General features: G+C 63.6%; 2 protein-coding genes across 3 annotated transcripts; one reads left to right on the forward strand and one right to left on the reverse strand.

The window, feature by feature from the left end:
- Positions 1-2,754: 2,754 nt before the first annotated feature.
- TMEM119 (transmembrane protein 119) lies at positions 2,755-5,881 on the forward strand. 2 transcript variants are annotated; one of them, XM_075770176.1, is made up of 2 exons: positions 2,755-2,914; positions 4,801-5,881. In XM_075770176.1, the coding sequence occupies exon 2, from the start codon at positions 4,816-4,818 to the stop codon at positions 5,587-5,589; it is 774 nt and encodes a 257-aa protein (XP_075626291.1). In that variant the 5' UTR covers positions 2,755-2,914; positions 4,801-4,815; the 3' UTR covers positions 5,590-5,881. The 2 variants fall into 2 exon arrangements, with proteins under 2 accessions (XP_075626291.1, XP_075626290.1); XM_075770175.1 differs by lacking the exon at positions 2,755-2,914 and adding an exon at positions 2,932-3,078.
- Positions 5,882-7,712: 1,831 nt separating this feature from the next.
- On the reverse strand, positions 7,713-10,307 carry ISCU (iron-sulfur cluster assembly enzyme). Its single transcript, XM_075770177.1, has 5 exons — positions 9,925-10,307; positions 9,711-9,824; positions 9,338-9,448; positions 8,695-8,773; positions 7,713-8,274 (listed from the first exon to the last, which is right to left on the reverse strand). The coding sequence occupies exons 1-5, from the start codon at positions 10,006-10,008 to the stop codon at positions 8,177-8,179; spliced, it is 486 nt and encodes a 161-aa protein (XP_075626292.1). The 5' UTR covers positions 10,009-10,307; the 3' UTR covers positions 7,713-8,176.
- Between the last annotated feature and the right edge of the window lie 85 nt (positions 10,308-10,392).

Raw genomic sequence — 10,392 nt, forward strand, 5'->3', positions numbered from 1 at the left:
CATCTGGGGCCGAGCAGCCCGGCCGACCCCGCTCCCTCCTGCAAATGTAAATGTTTACGAGTGAGTCAGCGTAGGCGAGGGGATCCGCAGCCGGCGGCGGTGGCTGGTCCCCGGATGGGACACCCCGGCCGTGGGCTCCCAGGCGATGCCACCTTGTGCCCCTCCACCGTGTCCCCACCGTGTCACGGAGCAGATGCCGTGCCGTGCCAAAAAGCAGCCGCAGGAGCTCGTGGCTCAGGCGCGACGGGCACCGAGGTTTGGGTGCCCCCGGGTGCCGGGGCCAGGCTGGGGAAGGGGAGCCCATGGGGACCACTGGCACCCCCAGCCCCACTTTCAGAGGCACAGGGATGCTCCCACCATCCGGCTTCACCGGCAGCGGCTCATCCAGCCCCTACGCCCGGTCCAGGTGAGGACGATGCTGGCGGGGCCCGAGAAGGCGGCTGGGTGCGGGTGGGGGGGCACTGCTCCCACCCTCGCCCGGCCCCGTGCCTGCCCTACGCGGGCCGCTCTGCAGCAGGAGCCCAGCGAGGATAAACTTTCCTCCAGCGCCAGAGCGTGAGCCGGCTGCCAGGAGCCGGGAATCGCCCTATTTGGCGTAGTCAGGAGGTCCTGTCGGGCTGCCATCTCCCAGCTCACGGCAGAGGAATCCGCAGGAAGCCGGCGCGGTGGCACAGCAGGATCCTCGGGGCACGCCGCTCCGCCAAACCTCTGCGCCGTGCAGCGGGAGGGCGGCGTGCGGCGCACGGGGCTGTGGGTGGCACGGGCTGTGCACGATGCCGCGCACGATGCCGTGCAAGGCGCCGTGTGTGGTACGGTGCTGTGCACGGTGCTCTGCACACAGTGGTGCAGCTCCGCAGGATCAGTCCCCCGGGGTATTTCGCTGGCACAGCAAAGTGCAGCCCAGCGAAGCAAATTACAAGCAGAGCAGGGCTGAAATGTCTTAAATTGCAGGTTATTACCTCGGGCTGGCTGCGCCGCGGAGCCGAGCCCTGCGGGTCCCCACGTTCCAGCTGCCCCAAATTACAAAGCGGGGCCCGGGCGACGCAGCCCTGCCCAGCGCCGAGGGGCCGAGCCCTCCCCGGCCGCAGGCAAAAACGGCATCGTAATGGCCGGGGTGCGCTGGCACCGGGGGCTGCCCGTCCCCGCGACTCCGCCGCACCGGGAAGGGCCCAGGGCAGGGGTGGGGACCCCGGCCGGGGATGGTGGGGACCACGGCTGGGGAAGGGGGGGGACCCTGGCTGGGGTGGGATGGGGACACTGGTTGGGGTGGGATGGGGACCCTGGCCCAGGGGGGATGGGGACCCTGGCTGGGGTGGGATGGGGACCCTGGCCCAGGGGGGATGGGGACCCTGGCCCAGGAGGGATGGGGACCCTGGCCAAGGAGGCTCAGCCCAACCACGGCATCACCGGGTGCACGGGGGGAATCGCAGCCCCATCCCCATCCGGGCTGCAGGAGCGAGTCGGGATGCCGCTGGCGTTCCTCCAGGCCAGCTTGCCTCAGCAGCGCAGCCGCCCACATCCCCCTCGGCCGCCCCTCGCCTTTCCCCCTTCCCCTCTAAGATTTCAGCACTGATCACTTAAGGCCGGGAAAAGCCGCTCCAGCAGCTGCACGGAGCCGCCGGCTGCAGACAGACAGACGGACCCGTTATTTCTGGGAGCCACGATTACGTTCGGCGACGTCGGGAGAAACCCAAAGGGCGCCGGTGCCAGCGGCGATGGGAACGGGCGCCCTCGCCCCCAGCCCCCCGGTGGTCGCAGTCCCCGGGTGTTGGCGATGGCTTTTTTGGGGGGGGGAATCTGGCCGGGTCCCCGGGGAGGCGCAGAGACGAATAGCAAGAGGATGAGGTCACCCGCGACGGCTGCAGCCTCTTAAGCAACTTCAGCCCAGGCGGAGGAGACCACGGGGGGGGCAGAGCGATGCTGGGGCGGGGGGGGCCCAGGCGATGTCCCCGAACCCCCGGCCTGGACACGGTGCCCTGGGGAGCTGCGTGGCCACTGCTGCTGCATCGGCCTGCGGAACCGCAGGGGTAGTTTTCTGCACCCCTACCTGCACTCCTGCCTGCACCCCTGCCTGCACCCCGAGGCAGAGGTGCCTGTGCCGGAGCATTTCCAGGCTGGGGAGGTTAGGAAATGGTCTCGTGAAATGAATGGGGGGGGGGGTCCCCAAGCCCTGTCTTGCCCCTGTGCCACCCTCAGTAACGCCAGGCACCGAGCCCGACACCCTCGCTGTCCCCTTCAGCCCCCGCGTGGCCTCGGTGGCCGTCCCCAGTGCCCAGGAGGGACGGCAGGGTTTGGGATGGCAGGACTGGGCACAGGGGCAGGATCCGGCCCCGGGCTGGGGTGCTGGGGCACATGGTGAGGAGCAGCTGGGTGGGAGCTGTGCCCGCTCCCAGCATGGCATCGCCGGGAGGCATTTTGGGGGTGCCAGCACCCCCGTCTCACCACAGTGGCTCAGCCACGTGGTCATGGGATGGAGTTTTCCATCCTCATGGTCAAAACCACCCTTGCGACAGAGCTCCCTTGTGACCCCCTTCCCCACTTGCACCCCAAAAAGCATCCCCTTCCAGCAGCGCTCCCGGGATGACGGGGGACACTGGGGCTCCCCCCCTTTGCTGGCGGAGCAAAAGGCCGGGAAGCCCCCCCCCGGTCCCCAGCTGGGTTTCGGCTGGGAGGGGACCGGGGGCCGCCTGCCCCTCGCCGGCCTCCCGCGCTCCCTCCCCAAACCGGCCTTAATGAGAACAAGCTGGTCCCAGGCTGCGGCGCAGGAGGAGGAGAAGGAGGAGGAGGAGGAGGAGAAGGAAAAGGAGGAGGCTCCATCCCAGCAGGCAGCAGAAAGGGGCGCGAGGAGGTGAGGTGTGCAGGACAGACCCCGTCCTCCCGGCTCCCTCCCGCCGACGCGGCGGCTGCGGACGAGGTGAGGATCCCACCGGCAACGCCAGCCTGTCCCCCAGTTTTGGGGTGGCTCTCGAGCGGGGCGCAGGCTGCCCCATAGCCGGGGGTGCTGCGGTGAGGGTTGGGCACGGTCCCTGCGGCGGGACGCAGGATGGAGCTGGCCACATGGCCGTGCGCCCGGGCACGGTTCGGAGGATGCTGCGCCTGGACAACATCAAAATCGTGAATTTCCCGAGTATTTGGGGAGCGGAGGGCAGCGCGGTGGGGCTCCTCTGCGTCCGGCCAAGCCGGAGCCGGGGACGCGCTGTGGGTCTGGGGGTGGGCGAGGACGGGGAGGGGATGGGGACGGAGGGCTGGAGATGGCTGCGGCGACAGGCCCTGCTCTTGGCACTGGTTTGGGCTTCGGTCAGCCCCTCTGTGGCCATGGCTGCTCATCAGCTCTGCTTGCTAACGGCGAGTGACCGCCTCCACCTTCCCCAGGACCCCCTCCCCTCCCTGCGGCAAAGGTGGCGGAGGTGGAGGATGAAGGGGCTCGTCCCAAACCCCCCCCCCCAAAACCCCTCGTTGTGGCAGTGCCGCTGTTACCGCAGCGAGCCCGGAGCTCACGGCAGCGGCGACGCCTGCAGCGAGCCGGGAGGGTCGGGGGTCCGGGGGCACGTCCCGCCTCTGCCGCCGTTTGTTTGCTCTGGTTTAATGCAAACCAGATTTTGCAGCCGAGAAGGAGCCTGAAAGCCAAGTCCCGTGGCTGGAGTCCCTCCCGGTTTGCAGCGCTGCTGGGTTGGGTTTGTTTGGGGGGGAAAATGGGAGGCGGGTTGGGATTTGGGGGGCCCGAGGTTGGGGGAATTGTCGCCGGGGGGGTCCCCGCCAATGGACCCGGGGAGCTGGTTCATGAGATCTTCCCGTGGGGCCGTGCGGAGGGGGCAGAGCTCTGGGGAGAACGGCTCGGTGGCTTTACGTGGTGCGGCGCAGCCGAAACGTGCTGCCGTCCCCCGGGACCGCGCTGCGCCGTGCTGGGGATGGTCGCACCCTGAACCCCACGGGGGTGCGGAGCCCGGCCGGGGGCTCGCTCTGGCTCATCGCTTCGGGCCGCGTGCGGGATGCGAAACGCTCATCCCGTCCCGTGTCCTACAACGTGCCGCGGGCTGCGCCTGCCGGCGTGGGGCTGATCCAGCCCCATCCAGCACAGAGCAGCGCGGCACGGCGAGGGGACGGAGCTGGCCTTCACCCTTCACCGGGCAGCCGGGACCCCCGGGACCCCCTGTTCACTGCGCCCCAGCTCCAGGGCTGCCCCTTTGCAAAGGCTCCGGGGGTCCCACGCCCCGTCCCGGCACCGCTCGGCCGCCGCAGCAGCACTGGGGTGAAATCCTGCTGCCGACCTATTTTTAGCCGCGCTTAAGCTGGGAATCGTTTGTAACGGTCCGCGCCGGGATGAGCGGTTGGGAAATGCCGCTCGCGCCGGGGGCCGGCCCCTCTGCAGCGTCGCCTGTGTCAAACTTTCCACTGGAAACCTCAATTTTTCAGGAATTTTCTAATCAGCCAAATGACCGTTGTCTGAAGCTGGTTCTTGGCGGCGGCCCCGGTCCCCTCGCCGTGCACGCAGCGTCCCCCAGGCTTGAGCAATTCGATTCAGCTGGTTTCCATCTATTTTTGCAGTGTGCCGTTGCAAAACAAACACGGACCTTTGCTCGCCGTCGAAGCGAGGAAACTAGAGCTGCGTTTTTGCTTTTCTTAAGTAAATTCGGGTGGGTGAATAAGCAAGCACCCGAGCTCACCGTGCTTGTCCCTCCCTGCCGGAGCCGCACGCAGGGCTCGGGGTGGGCGCAGCGGGGGGCTTCGCTTGGGGCAGGGCTCGGGGGGGGTCTCGCTCCATCGAGGTGTTAACGTTTCACCCTCCCCTCCATCCCGCAGGCTGCCGTGCACGAGATGGCGGTGCGGCCAGCGATGGGCGCAGGGCTGCTGATGCTGCTGCTGGCGGCAGCGGCCCCGGCGCGCTCGGCAGCGCCCCGGCACGCCGCGGTGCTGCCCGATGGCGGGGGCAGCGGGGACGGCGAGGAGGTCTCGGCCACGCCGCCCGTCTGCTGCATGACGCCGGGGACCAGCCCAACGGCAGGGGACGTGGCGGGGACCACAGTCACCAACAGCTCGGCGCCGGGCGGCATGCTGGACGGGCTGGTGGACTTCTTCAAGGAGTACATGCTGCTGGTGGTGGTGGTGGGCTCGCTGGCCTTCGTCCTCCTCTTCATCATCTGTGCCGCCGTCATCGTCCGGCAGAAGCACAAGGCATCCGCCTACTACCCCTCCTCCTTCCCCAAGAAGAAGTACGTGGACCAGCGGGACAAGGCGGGGGGGGCCCGGGCTTTCAACGAGGTGCCCGAGAAAGCCCCCGACCCCGGGGCTGAGGAGCCCCTCGACTGCAGCCGGCAGCTACAGGCAGACATCCTCGCTGCCGCCCAGAACCTCAAATCCCCCCCCAAGGCGCCGCTGGCCAACGGGGCACGGGGGGAGCAGAAACCACCCCCCGAGGAGGAGGAGGAGGAGGAGGAGGAGGAAGGAAGCAAAAAGTTAGGCGACGAGCAACCTGCCGAGCCCCCTCCCCAAAACACAGGCACCGAGGAAGCGGCGGGTGCCACAGGAGCAGGGGGCGAGGGGGCCCCTAACGCAGCCCAGGATGGCCCCCCGGCCCCCCCTGGCAACTAGGGCAGGGACTCAGTCCCGGGTGAGCCTGAGGAGCCGCTGGCTCGGGGGGTTGCCCCACGGACACGCAATGGACGTGGTGGTTTGCTGCTCCGTACGTACGTGGCGGCTCAAGGAAACCCCGATGAAGTCCCCCCACTCCCCCCTGACCCCCCCGGGGGCCCACTGACCCTTGCACCGGCGGGACGCTGTGGCAAAGCCATGGTTTGAGGCAGATGGTGTTACCGGGCAGTGCCGGAGTGCCGCCAGCCCCACGGCTCCAGCTGTCCAAGGGGCTTTTCCCATCCCAGCACCGCGTGGGTGCATCCCCCCCAGCTCCAGCTCTGCCCCCCCCAACGCCGGTGCTGTGCCGCCCTCCGCCACACACCGCCAGCTTTCTCCCCAGATGTAATTGTACTAATTAGCGGCATACTGGCCCCTGCACTGTGCCAGGCTGGGAGCTGCATCCTCCAGGCAGAGGCACGGCCCTGCAGCGGGGGTCTGGGCAGCCATCCCCCGTCCCGTGGGGAGCAGGGCAGGGGCTCAACTCGCCCTCAGGCGCCCTGGGCTGGCTTCGCTGAGCGTGCAGACCACCACAGAACCGAGCCCGGGATGACCTCGGCCATCCCAGCCCAGCTAAGGGGAGAAAGGAAGAAGTTTTAGTGGCGAGGACCCGTCCTTTCCCTTTTCTGCCCCAAAGCCCTGACCGGAGGGCAGCCCAGAGCCCGGCTGGACTTTCGCCTTATTTTCTTAACCCTTCAGCTAGTAATAAAGACGTTTCCTACGCAGATGTCCTTTCCCGTGTGTTTCTGCAGCTCGTGGGGTGGCCGAGGCGCAGTCCCCATTGCTCCTTCGCGGCCCTGGTGTTGGGGTGCAGCCGGTTTTGGTGCCCTCAGTGCCCAGGAGGAGCAGCCGGGTTGGCCTTGCTTCGGGGTGAAGGTTAGCCGCACAGGTGAAACGCCAGGGGAAACGCGCTTATCGTTCACAAAATCTGTACGTCGACACAGCGCTTCTGGGAAACTTTTATCTTGCACCCCGCAGCTGAGGGCGGGGGGGGGGGCTGCAGCACGCCTGGGCAGAGGGAAGCAGCTGCGCTGAGCGCGGATGGCAGGCAGACCGGGAAGGCAACACATCCCCGTGTCCCTGTATCCGTGCATCCCCACCTCCCTGCACCCCCGTACTCTGTCCCAGCCGTGGGGCAGGTAGGGATGTGTCCCCACATCCCTGCATCGCAACAACCTTTCCCCTTGGAAGAGCGTGCCAGCTTTTATCTCCCTCTTGCATTTTGTCAAGGGGCTCTTGCGAGCACAATGAGCCGATTCTGCCCCAAAGCAGATGTGGGCGTCTGAAGTTTCCTTGATTTTTTTTTTTTTTTAACATGGGGGCGTGCCAAGCTGAGGTACTGCAACAGCCGCCTTGCCAGTGACAAACCGCAGCAGTGCCAGCACATGGCCTGCTCCACATTAAAAAAAAGAAGTTGTGGACAGATGTATCAGAACGAGCCACTTATTTTTAAATGTGGTTTTTAATGTTTTTACACCACCTCAGCTATGAAAAAAGGCAAGTAAGGTTTCTTGGGTGGTTTAAAATCTTAAGAGTGGGCAAAGTTTTTATATGTGTTTTCTGTTTGTTTTGGAAATCTCTGGAAATACTCCTCTGGAAAAGAGCAGTCCTCACAAGGCACGGGAGAGCAGGGTGGCCTGCAGCAGAGGGTAACCCTGCCCCGTCACCGCAAAACGTGTAACTTCCAAATGTCGGCATGCCCCAGTTCCCGAGGAGCCAGCTCACACCAACCCCTGCTCCCCTGGGGGCTTCCCCTCAGCTCTGCACCCCAGCTATGCTACTCCCCTCCTGGGTTCAAACCCGAGGTGCCTTTAGTCTCTTCTAACAGAGTACCTGCCCAGTCCAAAGGCTGAATTCTTCTAGAAGACACTCCAAAATTTAAGATTTTTCGTCTCACAGGAGCTTAAAAACAAAAACCGAAGCATTAGCTGTGACGAGCAGACGCCAGCCCTGCTGCACAGGCTCTGCGCTTCCTGGAGCGGTGGCACCCAGCAGCGTGTCGTCAGGGCCCTCTAGTGCCAGCGGACACATCCCAGCACCCGTGGAGGAACTCCCACACGCCCAGAAATGAAACCACACATAGCTGCAGTTTGCGGGCGGACGCGCTGCCCCACATTTGTATATGGCATCGATACACAGACTGATCTGCAGTTCTTACAGAAACATTAAGACCAAGGCAATGTTTTCCACTAAATTCTGTAAAATATTAGGCAAAACTATACGTCTTCCAAAAAAAAAGTGCAGCCCTTCCAGTACCGGAACAGCAGGATTTTCTCTCCGGAGAGAAGCCGCTGAGTTCTCCGCAGGTGAGCAGTCTTCTTCACTCTAACATTTCAAACGCAGTCGTGACAGGACGCAGGCTGCTGAAACGCCCACATCCCAGCCGTGTAAGCACTACGAGAGTGGCTGTACACACATGAACAGTGACATGTTGTGTGTAAGTTGTGCGTATCTTACAGCTTCATTTAGTAGTGCGCAGGATCCTACTAATAGCTAGAGTAATTGCACCGCAGATTTAAGTGGAATGAGAACAACCTTTACAGTCAGTTTAGGCATTGTTTGCTTTCTTCTCTGACTCTTCCTTGTTTGGATCCTGCTTCAACTTGTAATCAGCCAAGGCAGCCTTGATCGCGTCTTCAGCCAACACTGCAAACAAGACAAGTATTTCAAGGACAAGAAAACATCATTTAGAACAAAAGATGCCGTAAAAGCAAGAGCAACCAGCAGCGACCACCACTGCACGGAGCACCAGTTTGAGCACTGCATGGAGCACCAGTTTGAGAGCTCAGTCAGCATCTTGGAAGTAGAGCCTCAGAATCTGAACTCTCATCATCATCAGTCTGCTGAGCTACAGAGTCCAAAAGATGAGAGATATCTGAAAACTCTTTAAATAACCCCAAAATCCGAACATAAACACAAGTTTCTCTTGCAGGCCAACCTTAGCTCTTCCTTGTGCAGAAACTTTAGTTGGAAAACAACACTCAGAAGCATCTGCGCTCTTCCCAGAAGTCCCCCTCTCACAGACAAGCCTGTGTTTGAACTTTCACTGTTTGGTCCTTTACTTACTAGAGCAGTGCAGTTTGACTGGAGGAAGGCAGAGTTCTTTAGCGATATCCGTGTTCTTGATTTGCAACGCTTCGTCAACCTGAAATGCAGTTAGTGCATAGTCATTGGTGACGTCAGGTACGACACGGGCTACGGATGCAATTGCTGTAAGAGTGCTTTAGCCAACAGAATCCACATGGAGGAATAGCTCAACTGCCGGGGCAGTGAAGGGTGCCGGAATTAAAGAACGTCTCGGGCTGAGGAGTGGCGGGAATGAACCAAAGCAGACCAGCGTTACACTAAGTGCCACAGGGGGGACTGTTCATAATATAGAAAAGGATTTCTTGTCTGGCAAAAAAAGAGTATAAATAATCTAAAGGCACTCTGTAACTAAACTTCCTTTCGGAACCCATGACCAGCATGTTTTTGCTTTCTGCGTAAGACACAAATTACTTCCCTGCAGATTAGTGGAAGTTCTCAGAAAAGGCAACTACTGCTCTCAGGTCAGACCACTAGCAGGGCTGACAGTCGCTGCTTTCTAAGGTACTGTACCGCACCGCATGAAGTCAGTACTGGGATTCATAGGCCAACAGAGAACACAAGCAGGTTTGAAGCTTTGAAGGCTCTCCCCTGCGTCACCTCTGACTCCAGCACGGACCCTTACCGTTTTCCCTTTGACCCACTCCGTCGCCAATGAACTCGACGCAATCGCTGACCCGCAGCCAAAGGTTTTGAAACGGGCGTCGATGATCCTCCCGTTCTCGTCCACTTCCACCTGCGAGAACATCGGTGGCACCTCAGCGGGCGGCTCAGCTCCCACCAGGCGCCCCAGAGCCGCTCTCCAGGCCCGGCCCGGGCCCTGGCTCCTACCGCAGCCTCGGGAGCGGGACGGGGCCTGCCCGGGCCCCGGGACACGCCTCAGGGCAGGGGGCGTGAGGGAAGGCCGCGCTGCACCCCTGAGGGGAAGGGGGAAGGTTTGGGCCTTGCAGCAGCCCCAGCGACCCCCTCTCCCGGTGCCAGCGGGTCCCCAACGTCACCTGCAGCTTCATGACGTCGCCGCAGGCCGGGGCGCCCACCAGGCCGGTACCCACGTTCTTGGCGTTGCGGTCCAGGGAGCCGACGTTGCGCGGGTTCTCGTAGTGATCCACCACCTGGCAAAGGCACCGCGTCACCGCCAGCCACCGCGTGTCCGTCCGTCCGTCCGTCCGTCCCTCGCCCCCCCCCCCCCCCCCGCCTCCCCTCGCCCCTCACCTTCTTGTGGTAGCCCAGCCTGGCCGCCGCCTCCCCGCGCCCGGGCCGCAGCAGCGCCGCCCCCACCACCCTCAGCGCCGCCATCTTGAGCCTGGCGGGGAGGGGCGGCCCCGCGCCGCCCTTTTATAGCCTCGCACGGGACGGCCACACCCCCCCCGGGCCCCGCCCCGCCCCGGGCCTGGCGCCGCCGGGCGACCGCGTTTCACCCCGAGCGCGGCGGGGAGCGCTGTGCAAAGCGGGCGAGCGCTGAAGGCCGGCTGCGGGGAAACCCTCGCGCTGTCGCTAAAACGATCAATAAACGCTGTTTCTGATCATGACGCCGTTTTTATCGCGATATCCGGTGCCTGTGCGGGCCGCGACGGCCACACTCAATATGGCGGACGGGCGGCGTCGCGCACGCCCCGGCCCTCCTCGGAGGTCCCCTGACAGCCAGGACCCGAGGTGCCGGCGGCGCCGCCGGCATCTCAG

This window comes from Balearica regulorum, chromosome 17 (genome assembly GCF_011004875.1).
Source record: "Balearica regulorum gibbericeps isolate bBalReg1 chromosome 17, bBalReg1.pri, whole genome shotgun sequence".
Classification (NCBI taxonomy): Eukaryota; Metazoa; Chordata; class Aves; order Gruiformes; family Gruidae; genus Balearica; species Balearica regulorum.